An 18,232-nucleotide genomic window follows, 5' to 3' on the forward strand; every position below is an offset into this window, starting at 1 on the left:
GTTTAACTTTTTCCCACAACTATCCTTCATTTTAAGCCAACCCACCTGCAGCTGTCATGGCCCTACACCAATTTTATTGGGTTACAGGGGGAGAACTGATCTTGCCAGGTCTTCAAAGACGTTTTGAAATTGCAAGCATTAAGAAACTGTAGCAACCATTTCATACTACTATTCTGGAAGACTGGAACTGTTGCATTCTGGTTCCTAGAAACCACTTCCCTACCTCTGGTTATCTTTTGTTTTGTCTGTCTGTCTTGAAAAGGAGTTTTGCATGTGTAGGATTTTAAAAGGGGGGAGGGCACAAGTATTTAATGTACAAAAAAGGACTTAAGTGAAAAGTCTCTCTCCCACAGCAGAACAACCCACTGTTAACAGTTTTTTACATTTTGCCTACTTACAAACTAAATTGAGTCAAATAAAAACTGGGTCAGTTCTAACATTGAAAACTGAAAAATGAATAAAATCCCAGGAATGTACCATTTATGGGGTATGATAGATTGTCTTATTTGAAAACTTAAGAGTACACATCCAAACCTTTTTTTTTTTTTTAAAGATTTTATTTATTTATTTAACAGAGATAGGGACAGCCAGCGAGAGAGGGAACACAGCAGGGGAAGTGGGAGAGGAAGAAGCAGGCTCATAGTGGAGGAGCCTGATGTGGGGCTCGATCCCATAACACTGGGATCACGCCCTGAGCTAAAGGCAGACGCTTAACCGCTGTGCCACCCAGGCACCCCTAAAGATTTATTTATTTATTTATTTATTTGAGAGAGAGAGAGAGAGAGAGAGAGCCAGTGAGAGAGGGAACACAAGCAGGGGGAGTGGGAGAGGAAGAAGCAGGCTCATAGCGGAGGAGCCTGATGCGGGGCTTGATCCCAGAACGCTGGGATCACGCCCTGAGCTGAAGGCAGACGCTTAACGACTGAGCCACCCAAGCGCCCCACATCCAAACCTTTTAATAATGACCTGAATATAGAACATTCTCTTTTGTTAAAGTCAAACTGTCTAATAAGAAGATAATTATATCTCCATCAGAACAGAAATTTGTTTCAACACTTGTTGCTACAGAACAATTTTGGTAAGCTTTTTATGTCAGAAGTGCACATTAACAAAGATAACACAATTCTGTTTTCAAATAAGAGAGATGTTACACACCTGGAACCTTACTCATGTAAATGATGTTCAAGTCATGAGTAAATTCTTTTGGCAAAATGAATACTTAATAATGCCACAGCATGTTTAAAATACTTGGTGATATAGCCTTCCTTTTAGAAGTAAAAAAACAACTTACTTAAACCTGCATCACCTATCTGCTATGACAATTCAGATTTTCAGTTGTCCTTAAATGGGGAGTATATGTACACTTTTGTGAAACAGAAAAGCATCATTTTTATATGGTACTCTCTTTATTAAGAGCTTTGCATGTAATTTCGTATGTTCCCAAACTTACCTTTTCATTTTTCTTATCTGTCTCTAAGGGCTGCTTTGCTGGAGCACTTCGAGGAGTTCGCGCCACTTCCTCGTCAGCTGCTTCAACAGTCCGTCCATTTGGCTGCACAGGCAACAAAAAAGAATCTTGTTGTCAAACTACTCGACAGGTCAAACCAAAGATTTATACTCAGGAAACAGAATATACTACAATCAAATTCTACCCCCTGTACAGCCATGTTATTATCTAAGACCTGGACGACTATTCATAGTCACTGTGTTTCATAATATAATGAACCTATAAACAAAACCGGGTACCACAAATATATTTTCTGATCTTACCCACATATCAGTTGCCCCAACAAAAAATAATGGACTGAAAGCAGGAAAAAAGGGAACTAAACTGCATTTGCATTCTAACTACCAATTAGCTGTATAATCTCCAAATGTTTCATTCATTATCTTTGAGTCTTATTTCTACATATATAAAATGACAGATCTGATCTACTCAAAAGTTGGCACACTTTGTCAGTAAAGGGACAGGAAATATTTTAGGCTTTGTGGGCCATATCGTCTCTGCTGCAACTACAAAACTCTGCTACTGTAGTACAAAAGCAGACATAGATGAATAAGTTAATGAGTCTGGCTGTTCCAGTAAAGCTTTATTTACAAAACACAGGAAGAGGACCAGATTTGGTCCGTGGACCAGTTTGTTGGCTTCTGTATTAGATTATCTCTAATGTCCCTTGTAATTCTATTCTCTAATGGCTCTACTGTTCTGGGGTTAAGAAATTTACCAATCCGCTGCTGCAGCTTAGAAAGGCTACCTCAGCTTTCACACTCCTAAAATAAAAAGATCACTCTTAGCGGTGCTCGTGAATAAAATTAAGTCTGTGAATTCCGAATCTGGCTTTTAATTGGAATCACTCATTTTGGGGGTTAAACCCCACCCTCCCAAAAAAACATTTCTGAGCTCTATCACCAGAAATGTATTTAAGATTCAGGAGTCTGAAGAATGGGGTCCAGGTATCTGTATGCTAACCTCTTCTTTATAGATCCTACTACTTCTTTTCACTTGCCTATTCTCCTCGTATTCCAACACAATTGAGTTAGTAAATCAATACACTAGTTTCAGTTGCCTTATTTCTAGTTCTTGCAGAATAGACTTCCACCAGATTCCTCACTATAGCAGAGCCATACTCAAGAAGACAATATGAATGTTCAAGTTTCTATAACGTGACTTTCTCTGAGTTTGTTCAAAATTATCAGAGATATACAGTTAGGGAAAGAGACCATTAATATTCTAAAACCCATTTTGTAGGCTTCCCAAAGATTTATGGCAGAAAAACCAAAACAAAAGCAGTCTTTTAGCGGATGAAATTCCCAATTAATCCCAATCTGCTGGCTCTTATTAAGCAACTTGTTGAAGTCAGATGCCAAAACCAGGTCTCCTCAGTCTTCACTTGGTTTTCTTTCTCCGGTGCTGTTTTGTCACTTTCCTGCTGCTTCCTCTAATCCGCCTTCCTGTGTATGTATATGTGTGTGTTTGGGGGTGGAGGGGGGTGCTACACAGAAAAAGGTAAGAAAACCCTGAAAGAAATTTGATTTAGAGCCATAACCACGACAGGAATATAAAACTGCTTAATTCTACTTTCTAATATCACCATCATCTACTTGTCAATTCTCATATGCTATTCTTAGTTCATACTATCCTCTTTAGCTAAACTTTTTCTGATTTCCTGTGGTCAGCTCTACCTTTCTATACAAGCCTTTCGCCACCTGAGTGATCTTGCAGCTCCAATTCCAGTTTCCCACCTCTAACTGGCAGCTCACAGACTTATATTTCTAAAGACTTCACTTAACTCAGCAAACTTTCTATCATCGTCATTTATACAGCACTTCCATTTTACTCATGTAAATGACTACAGTGAGTCATTTTAATTTATTAACTGCTAAAAGGCGAGAAATCAAGTGGTTAAAAAATGACTAAAAAGTTCAACGCAACTCCTTTGAGACCAACTGCAAATACTGTTGATACAGCCTCCCAAGTGAAAGATGAAACAATCTTTCCTCTTGATCAGCTAGGAAGTGTGAAGTCCTCTATTAGTGACTTAAAAGGGAACATTCAGTTTCCATTTCACAGATTCTGAAATGACCACCAAGCTAGAGGTGGTCCCACACCGCCAACCTGTGCCAATTTTACTTCCTTCTTTGCAACATAAACTTAAGCAATGGCTGTAACTGTAGCTGTTCCTTTGGACTATGCAGATTTCCCAATGCTTCACTAACTCTAGGGCTTTATATAGCTCTCACTACTACCGGGAGTCCATAAGTCAGCAACAACTCCCCCAAAATGCCTGATAACATGAAACAGTAAGCCTCCTTTCCTAAGAATAAAGTCAAAGAGCTCTTGGGCGGCAGGAGAAAAGGATACATCATGGTGGCTGTGCCTCTTCTACCCACCAGCAACACTAATCTGTCCTCTTCCTCTGCCACTAGCTGGTCAAGAAGGCCTCATCCTGGAAAATCGTTCACCGTTTTTAAACCAGCAAATCCAGAAATGGAAGCGTATTATGTAGATCTGCTCACATGAAAAGTAACTAACTGCAAACCAACACTTTAAATACAACCTGACTGCCAATTTGGGTTTTACATGAAAGTATTATCTTCTCTCATCACGAAGCCTTAATATACACGGTGTGTTTCCACAGATTAGCAATTACATGGGCCTCTTACTGTATCCTAGTATAAAATTTTCTAGAACACTCTGAGGGTTCCTTCCAGAGCCAACCAAGATTAATTTCATATACAGTATACAATCTATATTTAAATTAGACAAGAACATCCTCCAAATCTGATGAAAATCAACCAGTAACAGAAGACTGACATCATCATTTCTTATATGGATAAACTCCTTGTAGGCATCACTATGTCTGCCTTATTATCATATATTCCTCAACTCCTATGCCAGATGCTTTTAAAAACTCATTCGTGAAAGAACATTGTGTGTGTGTGTTGGGAGGGGTGGTGATAAACCAGAACAAAAATACCTAGCTGACAATCAAGAAAATAAAATGCAGAAGGGGGACACATAGGGGAGTAGGGTCTCTTATTTAATACGCTTGATTTAAAGGAAATAAAATTCTTCATGTTAGTCAACGTTCAAATTATTAATTCCATACAATTCCATAAACATTTATTAAGTACTTCAGTACCAGGCACTGGGCTAGGGACCTCAGCAACAAGGACAAATGAAAGGAATTTGCCCTCCAGGAGTTTTGAAGTTCAGATAAGAAGATATGCTTAATAACAGACATATACTCCATTTGAGCAGCCTGTACATATTTGTTAAACTGATTCAAAATTGCAAAAGAACCTACATCTAAGATAAGCATATATAAGGTTTAACATTTGACTTCTAAAATGAAACCACTTAGAATCCCATTTTCAATTAGCTATGTAAATTTTATTTCTAGACATAAAATATAAAAACCATGACTTCAAATTACTTGGAAACGCCTTAAGTTTAAAAACTAGAAGGGCAGTCAACCAACTACCAAAAAAAAAAAAAAAAAAAAAAAAAAAAAAAAAAAAAAGGAATATGAAAAGACCATGGGCTTTGGAGCTGGACAAAACTGGGCTCAAGACTCAACTTCTGTATTTACTCCTTGTGATTATAAGCATTTTCCTTGACTTAACTCTTGATTTCATCAACTGTAATATAAAAAAATATATATATGTTCTTGTCTTACACAGTTTCTTTTTAAAATGACAAAGGAGAGAACACGGCTATGATGGCTCAAATCCCCAACCCCATGTTCTAGCATCCAGGTCACTTTTCAACTAGTAAGCTCAAAATAAATGTTAAGTCCTGGTGGTCAAGAGGGCCAACAAACAGTACATGTGCTCAGTGCTCCAGACACAAATTCTTTCGGGAAGTTAACAGAATACAAATGATAAGTAAATATATCCTTTCAGAGACCAGAAATAGTCCAGGCTTGCTCTAGACACAGCAATGTAGTATTATCTTTCTTTCTTTCATTTTTTTATTTATTCATTTTTTAATTAATTAATTTACTTGACAGAGAGAGAGAGACAGCCAGCGAGAGGGAACACAGGCAGGGGGAGTGGGAGAGGAAGAAGCAGGCTCCCAGTGGAGGATCCCAGGACTGATGTGGGGCCAGATCCCAGGACTCCGGGCTCACACCCTGAGCCGAAGGCAGACGCTTAACGACTGAGCCACCCAGGCGCCCCTAATATTATCTTTCTTCAAAACAAACAAATAAACAAACAAACAACTGCTTATAGTTTCACCATTTTCTAAGAAAGAAAATTATATCACATTCACTTATGTTCATTCACTAAACATCCAGTAAGCGAACATAGTAAAGTAATATGTAGAACCCCTAAAACCTTGAAACAAAGACAAGTGAGGCACGATCCCTGTTTTCAAAAAGCTTAGAAACTAGCAAAGGAAGAGACAACATCACATACTAAAATACAAGACAAAAGGTATACTCTACCTCCTTCTCCCTACCCCTCCAACCCTACCCCTTAAAGGCAAACAGTGTGGGTTCTGAAGGCAAGCTGAAACCAGGGTTGAATTCTCAAATGTGTGCCACCCTGGACAAGTTACTACTTCACTGGAGTTTCAATTTTCTTAGCTCAAAGTTATACTGAACATACAGGAGGCTTAAGTATATATATTACGCCCTTCATAAAGAAGATAAAAGGCAAGATGTTATAGAAATTCAAGGTGCATCATCTTTAGCTGATAGATTAAACTATAAGATAGCCTGATAAGAACTAATAATTTCCAAGTATTTGCCATGTGCCAAGCACCTTGCTAGATGCTTTATACACATCAACTTATCTAATGAACAAGACCTTGCCTCAGTTTTGGTTTGAAGAGTTCTGATACAATTTCATGATAGAAAAATTCCTTGTCATTTATTTGAAAGCACAAACTGTGTGTCTTTTTTCTGCCAAATGTGAATATATCAATTACATAAACTAAATATGCCATAAACTACAGCTTCAGTCATAGTAATTTACCAAATTATTTTTAAATTCAACTCCAATTTTAAACTCTTAATAACTGAGAGAACAATCTTACAAATTTGACCTATAATTCAAATTTGCAAAATATGACTGAATACCCTGAGATACTTCCGTTAGTGGTAAAGATCCCTGTTGCCTTCTAAGCAGCTAGCCAAAGACTCAACTCTTTTCAGGGATTCCAAACGATCTACTTGCTGACTGCATCAGGGATGCTCAGAGCAACTTCCATAGGATAGACAGATGACACTCCACACCTGTCACATGGCCAAATTATGCTAAGAGGATTTCTGAAGAATTCAATACAGTATTGGTTTCCAAGGTTTTACCTCTGATGGGTACTGAGATAAGAACCACATATGAAACAGCAGATAGACAGCCATGTACTTTCTCGGGCCCTGCTGGACGCCCTCTGGAATACTGGCATTCAGTGCAACTGTGTGAACACTACTAGCATCGCTGGAGAGAAAAAAGTAAACTCTAAAACTGGTCAAATGACACCAATTCCCCACTTAGAGCTCTTGATTTTGCCTGAAGAATAATAATTTAAAAATACTGTCAAAGCTGTCATGAACTGGAGAAGTAGTGCATTAATCAGTAATGCCCAAATGCAAAAGAAACCCCAAGTGTTCAGAGGGTTTATTTATTGCTGCTCTCAGTATCTAAGATAAGCAGAACTATTAAAGGTCCTCTCTACTAGGCCTCTGGCAGGATAAAATGACAAGATGAAAAAGTCCTGTCCAAACAAATGGAGCCAAAATTCTGGAGCTTTGGTAAAAGTCATTACAATTTTCAGTACGAACTTCTGATTCTACAAGTAAATTTTAAAAAGAAATACAGAGAGCTGTAACTCACTGAGAAAATGGGATTTGTTCTCTGAATGCAATGTAACATCCCTGAACATGCTATGGAAACCAGAGAGGTACAGAGGAAATGACAGTGGAGTTTGTAGACTAAAAATTAGGATACTGTTGCGCCTTTGGAACTCCTTTGCTCTATGACCTTGAATAAGTTAATTAATCTTTATGAATCTCAAAATTCCTTTTCTGTACAATTGGGAATATTTGTTTTAACTATGACTTGGGATTTTTTCATCGAATGATTATTCTTTCATTTACTTATTTTCAATATTTACTTATTTTACTTAAAACTAAGGGGACTAGTGATTTAGAGGTAAAAAGAAAATCCTATATGTAGGTGGCAAGTGATATAATTTACCTTTATTAATACCAGAGATGATACAGCAAAACCACTACTTAAGAATAAAAGATGTAGGGGCGCCTGGGTGGCACAGCGGTTAAGCGTCTGCCTTCAGCTCAGGGCGGGATCCCAGGGTTATGGGATCGAGCCCCACATCAGGCTCCTCCACTATGAGCCTGCTTCTTCCTCTCCCACTCCCCCCGCTTGTGTTCCCTCTCTCACTGGCTGTCTTTCTCTGTCAAATAAATAAATAAAATCTTTAAAAAAAAAAAAAGAATAAAAGATGTAATTCTGTTGGAGTATCTTAAAAGATAAATTTATTTAGCCAAATAAACTATCCAATTAAACCGTGAGATATCATTATAGTTACTCTGTTCAGAATTGAGTTTAACATGTAATTACCAAAGGCTCTTACGTGTGCTGGGTACTGTTTGCCACTGCATTTCAAGGCCAGCGAGGCTTTCCCCTAGTGGAGGCAGAGGACCCCAAAATAGCTAATGGATAAGTAAATAATTTACAAAGTGTGATACTTACAATAAAAAAACCCCACATACCAAAAGCTGAGACAGAAAATAGAATGGGATGCCTATGTCAAATAGGGCAATCAGAAAACGATTTTCTAGGAAGAAGTTTTCAGGTGAGATCTACAAGCTGATTAGAACAGTGGGGAAAAGATTATTCCAGAAGTGTTAATAATAGTTCATGTAAAGGCACTGGGTTGTGAACGAATTTGAGGAACTGAAAAAACATCACTATAGCTGGAGGTAAAAATGAGAGGAAATTAACTCAAAATCAGCTTAGAGAGAAACGCAGGTGCTAGGCCACATAGGAGAGAAATTGAGATTTTAAATGCAAAAGCTACTGAAGTGTTGATTTTAGACAAGTGTTGGCTTTAGGACTGGAGGCAGCAGAAGCTATTGCTACAGAAATGAGCTAAGGTGCCAGACAATAGAATGAGAATAGTCAGACTGAATATACATCTTGGAGATAAAATGGATGGTATTTGCTCACAGATTAGATATGAGGTAGGGAAGATATAAGGAAGTGAGGAAAAGGGAAGAATCAAGAATGATTCTTAGATTTTTGGCTTGAATAACTGAATGGGTGGCAGTCATTTACCATTTACAGAAATGGGGAAGACCAGGAGAAAGCAAGGAATCATGAACTGTTTTGGAGATGGTAAAATTCGAGACAAATGCCAGATTTCCAATTGGAGAAGTATATACCCAGATATGAGGAGATGAGGAATGGTCCAATTACAGATAAGACTAGTACAAAGTTGATCCCCATTATTCAGGGATTTCATATTGGTAAGTTTACCTGCTCACTAAAATTAATTTCTAATCCCCAAATCAATACTTGAGGTGCTTTCCTGATCACTGATGGACGTGCACAGAGCTGGGAAAAATCTGAACTGCCCTACAGGTACATTCCTAGGCAATGCTCTGTCTTCTTGTTTTAGATATCATGATAAAATATAAAATAAACATATAAAAAAGAGAGACTAACTCTCACTGGGGAGGTAGGGAAGGCTTTACAGTAGAGAGAGCACCATAGCTGGGCCTTGAAGGATAGGTAGAAATTGTACAGATACGGAAAGAAAGGCTTTCTAATGGAAAGTAGCATGAATAAAAAGATACTGCAGTCTAGCCAATGGTAATGCATTTGGGATAATGATTAAGAGATAAATCTAAGATGGGGTTACATCATGGCCATGTCATAGACTGGATTTTACTCAACATGTGATGGGGAAACTACTGACAAGATGTGAACATGAAAGTCACGATCAGAGCTGGGCTTTAAAAGATTTAACTGGCAGGAGTGGGTAGAAAGCAATGGCAACAAAGAGACTGGAAGCAGGAAAACCAGTCAGGATGCTGTTAGTATAGTCAAAGCAAAAGGTAATAAAGTCCAAAAGTAGGGCAGTGGCAATGAAACTGGAACAGAAGGAATAACTACGAAAGACACCGTATACTATTAGAATGATTTATTGGCCGTACAACGACGGACCTCACAAAATTTTAGTCAGAAGAGGCAAACACAGCCATCATCCACTGTAAAAATAAAAAGGTGGCTCATATGGCTATTTACCAGGCATGAAGAATGGGAATGAGCTGTATAAATACTTTGGGAGGACATCTTACTACATTATGCATTCAGTAACTATTTATTGAGCACTATGCAAGGTTATACAGCAGCAAACAAGACAAAACACTATTCAGTGAGCTTACTGCTATCAACAACTGCACTATGGCAAATCTTTATGAGAAGTCTTACACTAATATAAAAAGAATTTTTTCACTAAAATGAATTTTCATTGAAGTTGATCCTGGGTTATAGGCTTCCAGCTGAAATTCAAAGGAATGATTGTTAAAGACCAGTTATCTGAGATCTCACATCTATCTAAATCACTGCTCAGATTAAGTCAAATTAAAAATATTTACTGAGTGCCTATTTAATATCACATTGTACTAGGTATCACAGAAAATATATAACAATGATTTCCAAAATTGCCAAGTAATAAGCTCAGAGAAAAGTGCCACCTCCTCCACTTTTAATAGAGAAACAAACTGCAATTCAGACCCTAAAAGACCTATGTCAGGATATTATTAGGGGATAAAAACCAAAATGATATAAACATTTCAAAAAGTGCTTATGGGCAGACTTTAAAGAGCTAAATACCACCTACTCTACAGATAAAAATAAGCTACTAGAAGCAAATTTTAATTTTAATTTTATTTATTTTTTTAAAGATTTTATTTATTTATTTGACAGAGACTGCCAGCGAGAGAGGGAACACAAGCAGGGGGAGTGGGAGAGGAAGAAGCAGGCTCATAGCAGAAGAGCCTGATGTGGGGCTCGATCCCAGAACGCTGGGATCACGCCCTGAGCCGAAGGCAGACGCTTAACGACTGCGCCACCCAGGCGTCCCTAGAAACAAATTTTTAAAACTTGAGTTGCAAAATTTGAAATGACTTAACAGAGAACTAAAAACAATGGGATAAAAAGATGAAAATAAAACATTTAAGTAAATATGTAACATCCTTTCACAAACCTGTAATAGTTTAGTTGGATCAGAGTAAGGTATATCCTAAAAAGTATATCAGAATGATGTAGTAATGAAGAAGTGGATTATAAGATTAAACATGACTCCACTTAGAAACCTCTCCTATTCTATGGATCTTATGGTCCTACACCCACCAAGTGATTTTTTGAATAATAACAAGGATTTACCAAGGGAGCTCGTTAAAAAAGTGTAGATTCCCTGGACTCAGTTCCAGAGATTCTGAATTTATAAGATCTCTTCTGGTGCTCAGGAATCTATAAATTTTAATAAGCATTCAAAGTAACTCTATTGCAAGTAGTCGGAGATAACATTTTGAGGAATCTTGCAGTATTTTAACTCAATTAAGATCCTCAATTTATAGGGGCGCCTGGGTGGCACAGCGGTTAAGTGTCTGCCTTCGGCTCAGGGCGTGATCCCGGCGTTGTGGGATCGAGCCCCACATCAGGCTCCTCCGCTATGAGCCTGCTTCTTCCTCTCCCACTCCCCCTGCTTGTGTTCCCTCTCTCGCTGGCTGTCTCTATCTCTGTCGAATAAATAAATAAAATCTTAAAAAAAAAAGATCCTCAATTTATAAACAAGACAAGCTAAACAGAGCAAGGTTAAATGCCTTACCTAAGTTTAGTCCCCATTCCTGCCAGGCTGACAGAGTTAAGTCTTCCTTTACTGGGCCTTTCCCGTTGCTTCAACCTCTTCCACTACACCTTGCTCCTACCCACATTCAAAGCCAGATAGTGTGATAAGCTCATTCACAGCCTCCTGGACCCATACTGGGTTTGCATAGTTAATTATTTTTTTGGTGTCTCTTTTTCCACAACTGGAATAAAAAGCTCCCTGGGGAGCAACTGAGCTTTTGCTTTTGTATCCCCTTCACAATGAGACATATGAATATTGTATTCCTTTTTACTCCCTTCAATTTGTGAGCAGTATGCTGCTTTTTTCTCCAAGTAAATACTTAGCACAGTGCAAAGCATTTGAGTACTACATAAATGGGTGCTTTTACTTCTTAGAACCATAAAGCAGTATTTTTCTGTGGGTCATGCCACACAATGAAATGTGAAGCCAATCTGATGGGTCACAAACATCATTAAAGAAAAACAAACAGGATGGTTTGATATGTGTTGGGGGAGAGAAAGGGGGCAGGTAATGCAATGTAAAATGTGTTTCTTACTGTAAGATGCAGTCAAAAAAGTTTGAAAGCTAGAATTTTGTTAGTGCTGGCCAACTTCTCTAACACCTCGATACCATGAAATAGGCAAAGATATTTTCTCACTCAATTAACGTTCAACCCTTCGATTAGTGGTCCCATTCTCCCCTCCCCAAAGCTTAATATTACGTTTATTCACTCAGTGCCCCATTCCTTAACTAAAATGAAAAAGAGAAGCAGTAAGTTCTAAGTCTGATGAGTATTTTTCACAGTACAAGCTTCACAGGAGTCTGTTCCTCCTTCAGATGGGTCATCTGAGTGTTATGATGCACTTCGGATGGGCTCCTGGAGCACCCGTCTCTGGACTCAAGTCTATCTGAAATTCTAGACATCCCAAAGAGGGCTCTGAAACGTCCACGACCTGCTTCATCCACACAGGGTTTACCCTTACTAAGGTATGTGTTTTTTTCAAGATCACCCTTGCTTATTTTGGAGCCAAGTTATTATGTGTCCACCATAATATTACTTTCTGGTAACCTCTGATGTGTTCAACAAATTTAATTATATATGTTCCAAATCAGTTCTATTTCCTCTTCTAACTTAAGGTAGAATTCATACTGACAAAGTTGTACCTTTACTAGACTTTGTATGTATCTTATATCCACTTAATCAGCAGACAAAATGTGATCACTTATCTAGGCCTAATAATGCACTAACTGTGACCTGTCACTTCTCTAACACTGACTTCTTCTTTATACTGGTACCAACAATACTCTCATTGCTTTCGTGTGAACTCAAATCCCACTCCTCCCAGTAACTTTCCTAAATCCCTTCAATGGAACTCGTCTCCCACCTTCCAAACCTCCTTAACACCACTTGCACTCCTATAGCACCTGTCTATGCACTAGAGGCATTATTTATGAGTCTGTCTCCTACATTAGCCTCCAGGATTGACTAACTCCTATGTGTATACCTCCCACGGCCCAACACAGACCAGAGTGCATTTCACAAAGTATGGCCTTGGTTACATGTACTCTACTGTACTGAAAGGTAAAGAGCTTAATTCAGTGTATATGTAAAAATAGGCGAGTAGCGGTTTCTAATTCTGCACACCCTCCAAACTCTGCTCAACTGTATTTAAAAAAACAAAACTTATTATTACTATAAAAGATATAATGGGAAAACGGCAATAAGGAAAATACAAATAAAAGAGAAAGACATGATCAAATGGATGTGATGCTCTCTGCATTTCCACACGTGGTCCGGTAAATCGCTGCCTAAATCTCTCTTTCAGACTGCACCATTCTGCTCTGTCATTCCCTTTTACTCTATTTCAAAACCTCGCACACCGCTGAACTTGCCTTAGTTTTCTATGACGGGGCCATGTACCCCAAAGTCTATTAGGCAACCGACTCCCTCTTGCCTTGCTCCTGTTCAGGCCTCCACTGGCCACATTCACAAGAATAAGAGTGGGCAACCATTTCCCTTAAACAGTCTAACTAAAATGGAAGCGCGTCTAGACCTGGGTACCTTTAATCCTCTGTAAGCCCCAGATTTTTTAGGTCATCGTATTTCCTCCACTGGCTACCGTCTCAGTGTGACTTGAAGTAGACATCTGTCTTCCGGGCGCAGTCTTTCCACAACTTCCCAACACCACCTTAAGGTCCCATTACTCTCCACACAGGCAGCCTACCCGGTAGGCCTCAAGAAGGGTTGGTATGTAATTCCGGCGGTCAAGGTTCCCGAAAACGGCTTGACCTCTGGGCGCTTTGATTTAAACGTACCCCACGCGGTCTAACTTCCTTCCTCGAAACTAGTCTTCCCCACCCGTCCTACACTTCCTGAGTTTCCACGGTTCCCCAAGTAACATGTCCACGGATTACCTCCTCCACCTGGAGAGATCGGACTCCCAGCTCTTGACTAACCTCACTCTTTTCCTTTTCCATTCCCGGCTGGGGCGGCTGGGGCTCGGCCTCCCGCTCTCTCGAGGGTTTCCGCGCCGGCCCCTGGCCCCTATTCTACCGCCGCTCCACCCCTACTCACTTTGGGCTTCTCGGGCAATTTCTTCCGGTTCTTCTTCTTCTCCTCGCTCCTGAGATTCTTCAACAGGGCTAGATCGTCAGGGGCCGGGGCCGGCACTGCCGCCGCCTCCTCCCGCTTGCGGGGCGGGCTCCTCCGCTTTTTCCGGGCGCCGGCGCAAGCCGCGGCCCAGCCGTAGCAGAGCAGGAGGAGCAGCAGCAGCCCCAGCGCAGCGGTGCCCACCAGAATCACCCAGCCCGGGTACCGCTTCGGCTCCAGCCCCAGGTCGAGGCCCAGCTCGGTGCGCAGAAAGCCTAGGCCAACCGAAAGCATTTCCCGCAGCCGAGCCGATCCTTCCTCGGCCTGCCGGGCCAGCTCGTCCTGCCAGCCCTGTGCAGCCATCTTCCCTCCGTCAGCGAGCCTCGCAGGATGACGCTGGGGCGCACAGACGCGGTACAAGAGTCAAGGGAGGCGAGGAAGGGCCGGGCCGGACTGCCTCAGGCCGAGCGCATCGCGGCCGCCCCTCGCGCCGGAGCCGGGGATCGGCAGCTGCCGCCGCCAGGAGAGGGGGCTCCCAGTTCCCCCTAGTCAGCCTCACTCCGCCGCCGCCAGGAGGAGGGGGGCGGCGGGAGGGAGTGTCTCCAGTGGCGGCCGCTAAGCGGCGTCTCGGCGCCAGTGCCAGGCCCCACTGTCGTCCCTTGGCAGAACAATGGCGGCTCCGGCCGCGATCCACGCCGCGCGGGGATGGCCGCGGGTCACGTGGGCGCCATGGGCGGGACGTGGGTGTCACGTGGGCACGGGGCGGGGCGGGGCGGGAGCCGCTGGGTCGAGGGCGCGGCTCCTGCGGTGGGCGGTGACCGTTCTGGCCTAGTGGAGGTTCCGAGTCTGGGGATCGCAGACCTTGGGCGGGAGTCTGGGAGGGGTTAACTGCAGGAAGCCTCCGCGGGGTAGCTGCTGCCTCGGCGCTAGGAGACGTGGCGCTTTGAATGAGTCCAGGGGAGGGGCTTTCGAGGAAGTCAGGGGTGGGGGGAGAGGGGAGAGGGTGAAGAGTGTAAAAGCGGGGGGGGGGGGGGGCTAGGTCAAAGTCGCCCTAGTAGGTGTAGGTTTTCTCCATTCTTTTTCTGGGAGTTGTGTTGGGGTGAAATCAGCCTTTTCTCCGTGCGTCACAAGGTTAGATTCTTCCAGAGTGGGCTTAACTGAGTGTGAAGCCAGACGTTCCTCTTCCAAGCCCTAGGTTTCATTCACAAACTCTTTCTCTTCAGGGCCAACTAACATACCGCGTGCCTATCATTCGCTGGCCTGGCTTGGGCGGTTCGCATCAATTTCGCTCATTCACTCCTGCTCTGGGTGTTCCCGAGAATTCAAAACTTGCAAAGCCCGTGGGCGGCACTATTTTCCTACTAATTTGTAGCTTTAATGAGAAATAACAAGAGAAGCACATTGGACTGTGTTTACGCGTAGAGGTAGCTTCCTCCTTGTGTTTTCTTTTAAGCTTTCATACAAAACCACAAAAAGTTTGAAAAATTCTATTTTTATAATCTGTGTTGACCATCTCTGGGTAGAGTTGGGAAGAAATGAATTGCCTTTTCAGATTTTAATTACAGAGATGATGTTTGCGGGGTACCTTACAGTTTCTTTGCACTTTGCTATAAGGAAGCTGTTTAATCATTAAATAATAGCTAGCATGTAAGCAAGTGTCTTAAGTGGACTAAATATTGTTGACCCTTGAACAACTCAGGGTTTAGGGGCCTGACTCCTGGAATATAACTTTTGACTTCCCCAAAACTTTAATAGTCTACTGTTGACTGGAAGCCTTACCAAGAACATGAACAGTCACCTAACACATATTTTTGTATGTTATATGTATTGTGTACTATATTCTTATAATAAGGTAAACTAGAGAAAAATTAAGAAAATCTTGAGGAAAATACATTTACAGTATTGTACTGTTTATTGGAAGAAATTCATATGTAAGGGGATCCAGGCAGTTCAACCGTGTGTTTTTCAAGGGTCAATTGTACAGACTTTCTCAAAGAATAGAAAGACCACCTAATGCCAAAAATGTATTAAGGAGTATTTTGACCTACTTTGTAGTATTGTTGTAATGCATGTTGTGATTAATGGGTGAAAGGGAGTTTTGTAAATAAATAGTAAAAATGAACTACTACTCTTGCTAATCTTTATATAGACTTATAATTAAAGACAATTTAAGTTACAAGGCCAAAAACTTAGAAGATGACGTTCGGTACTTTAACCCTAAGAGGTTCCAAATTCCATTTATGTTTATGAAGTTAGATTTATAATCCCACATTTTAACATTTTGTTTCCAAAGACAGGAAAGATGATGACTTTCCTAAGAAGTTCAACTGCCCGTTCTAGGTTAACACCTGGGGATTTATGAATTAAGCTATTATGCAATAATAGTAGCAGGATGTGCCTGTTCCTTTGGCAGCCTAGCAAGTATTGATTATGTAAAATAACTTCACCTTTCTTTTTTCTGTGACTGTCTCTAAAAATGCCTTTAAAAAAACCCTCAAAATATATATTAAAAATGTATTTAGTAATACAAATATCGTCACTTTTCACATATAACTGTATAGTCATCCTTCTAAGTATTCATATTTTAAAAACAGAAATAAGGTCATACGCTATTTACTGTTTTGCACTTAATGTGGTCATGAACATCCATGTCAGTTGAGAAAGTCCATCTAAAACCAGGAAGACACCTGTGGTGCTACAAAGTTGGGTTTATTAACTTATGGAAGAATGAAGTTTGGGCAAAGCTTAAATGAGTCAGTGCTTCCAAAGACTCTAAGCAAAGGAGTTATCGGACTGGCCCAAGTAGATTCAGAATCCTAATTCCTCAGAAATGGCAAAATTAAGATAAATGTGAATGTTTCAGAAACCTCTTACCTGAAACATGTGAGCTGGAACTACAGACTGATTTTCTAAGTATCAAAGTGACTCATTCAATGGAATGCCACTCGGAAACAAAAAGGAATGAATTACAAATACATGCAACAACATAGACAAATCTCAGTGTAATTATGCTGAGTGAAAGAAGCCAGGCAAAAAAAAAGAGTACATACAGTATTATTCCACTTATATAGAACTAGAAAATGCAAACTACAGTGACAGCAAATCAAGAGTTATTTGGGGGAAAGGGGTGGGAGCAAGAAGTGGGAGGGAGACATTAGAAAGGGGTACCAGGAACTCAGGGAGTCGTGGATAGGTTCATTACCTTCATTGTCGTGATGGTTTTATGCCTATATATGTATGTGAAAACTTCTCAAGTTGTATACTTGGAATATTATAGTTTATGTTGCTACACCTCAATAAAGCAGGTCAAAGAAATTTTTAAAAAGTGATCTGCATGGCTCAGATTCTTGTAAGAGTGGGATGTACCATGCTTACTGAAGGAACTTCTTTTTTTTCTTTGTTAAGACTTTATTTATTGAGAGAGAGAGCGCGCGCGCGCGTGCGTACACACACACACACACACACACACACACACACGTGTGGGGGGGAGGGGGGAGAGAGAAGCAGGCTCCCCGCTGAGAGCTGGGACCTCCCCATATGGGGCTCCCTCCTAGGACCCGGGGATGATGACCCGAGCAGAAGGCAGACACTTAAACAACTGAGCCACCCAGGTGCCCCACTGAGGGAATTTCTAACAAAATTTTTGCCAATCTATGATTTTAAAAAACAAAGTTTCTCAGTACTATATCCTTTATTTATTTATTTTTTAAAGTAGGCTCCATGCCCAGTATGGAACCAATTAGGGATTGAACTCACGACCCTGAGATCAAGACCTGACCTGAGATCAAGAGTCAGGTGCTTAACTGACTGAGCCACCCAGGTGCCCCATCCTTGATGTTTATTGACAAAAGCAGTTTCTATAGGTTTACACAATAAATATTCACTTATTTTATTGTCTGGCTCTACTGTAACTTAACATATTTTATTGTTGGATGGTTGGATTACAGGGTTTATTGTCTGGTTTTGTTTTTGTTTGCTTTGATTGCAAGTCTGTCATGAACATGCTTATAACTAAATCTTTGTGACTATCCATAATTACTTCTTAAGGATAGAATCCTGGCATTGCAATTGCTTGAGTCATAGCCCACAATATGTAATCCAACCCTTTTAATTAGGAAGTTTTGAAGGGGCCCGAAGAAGTTCTACTTAAGTCTCTCATTTCATAGACGAGGAAAGGAAGGCTTCAAAGAGTTGTCATACCCTAGAGTCAGAGTGTCCAAGCTCGGAGTAGAACGCTGTCTTCCCATTGCTTTGACCCTTTGGCTGTTCCTCTTTTT

The 18,232-nt window shown here is 40.7% G+C and overlaps 1 protein-coding gene across 3 annotated transcripts in view; it reads right to left on the minus strand.

The window, feature by feature from the left end:
* Positions 1-14,661, minus strand: part of MTDH (metadherin) — a 55,842-nt gene extending 41,181 nt beyond the window's left edge. For 2 of the 3 annotated variants that reach the window (XM_045805896.2, XM_045805894.2), the window contains exons 1-2: positions 13,941-14,661; positions 1,451-1,552 (exon numbers count right to left, since the gene is read on the minus strand). In XM_045805896.2, coding sequence (XP_045661852.2) covers positions 1,451-1,552; positions 13,941-14,318 — 480 coding nt within the window. In that variant the 5' untranslated portion in view covers positions 14,319-14,661. The remainder of the gene's footprint in view (positions 1-1,450; positions 1,553-13,940) is intronic. The other variant, XM_045805895.2, reaches the window with a different exon arrangement.
* Between the last annotated feature and the right edge of the window lie 3,571 nt (positions 14,662-18,232).

This window comes from Ursus americanus, chromosome 9 (assembly GCF_024610735.1).
Source record: "Ursus americanus isolate L20-20 chromosome 9, mUrsAme1.1.p, whole genome shotgun sequence".
In the NCBI taxonomy this organism is placed as follows: Eukaryota; Metazoa; Chordata; class Mammalia; order Carnivora; family Ursidae; genus Ursus; species Ursus americanus.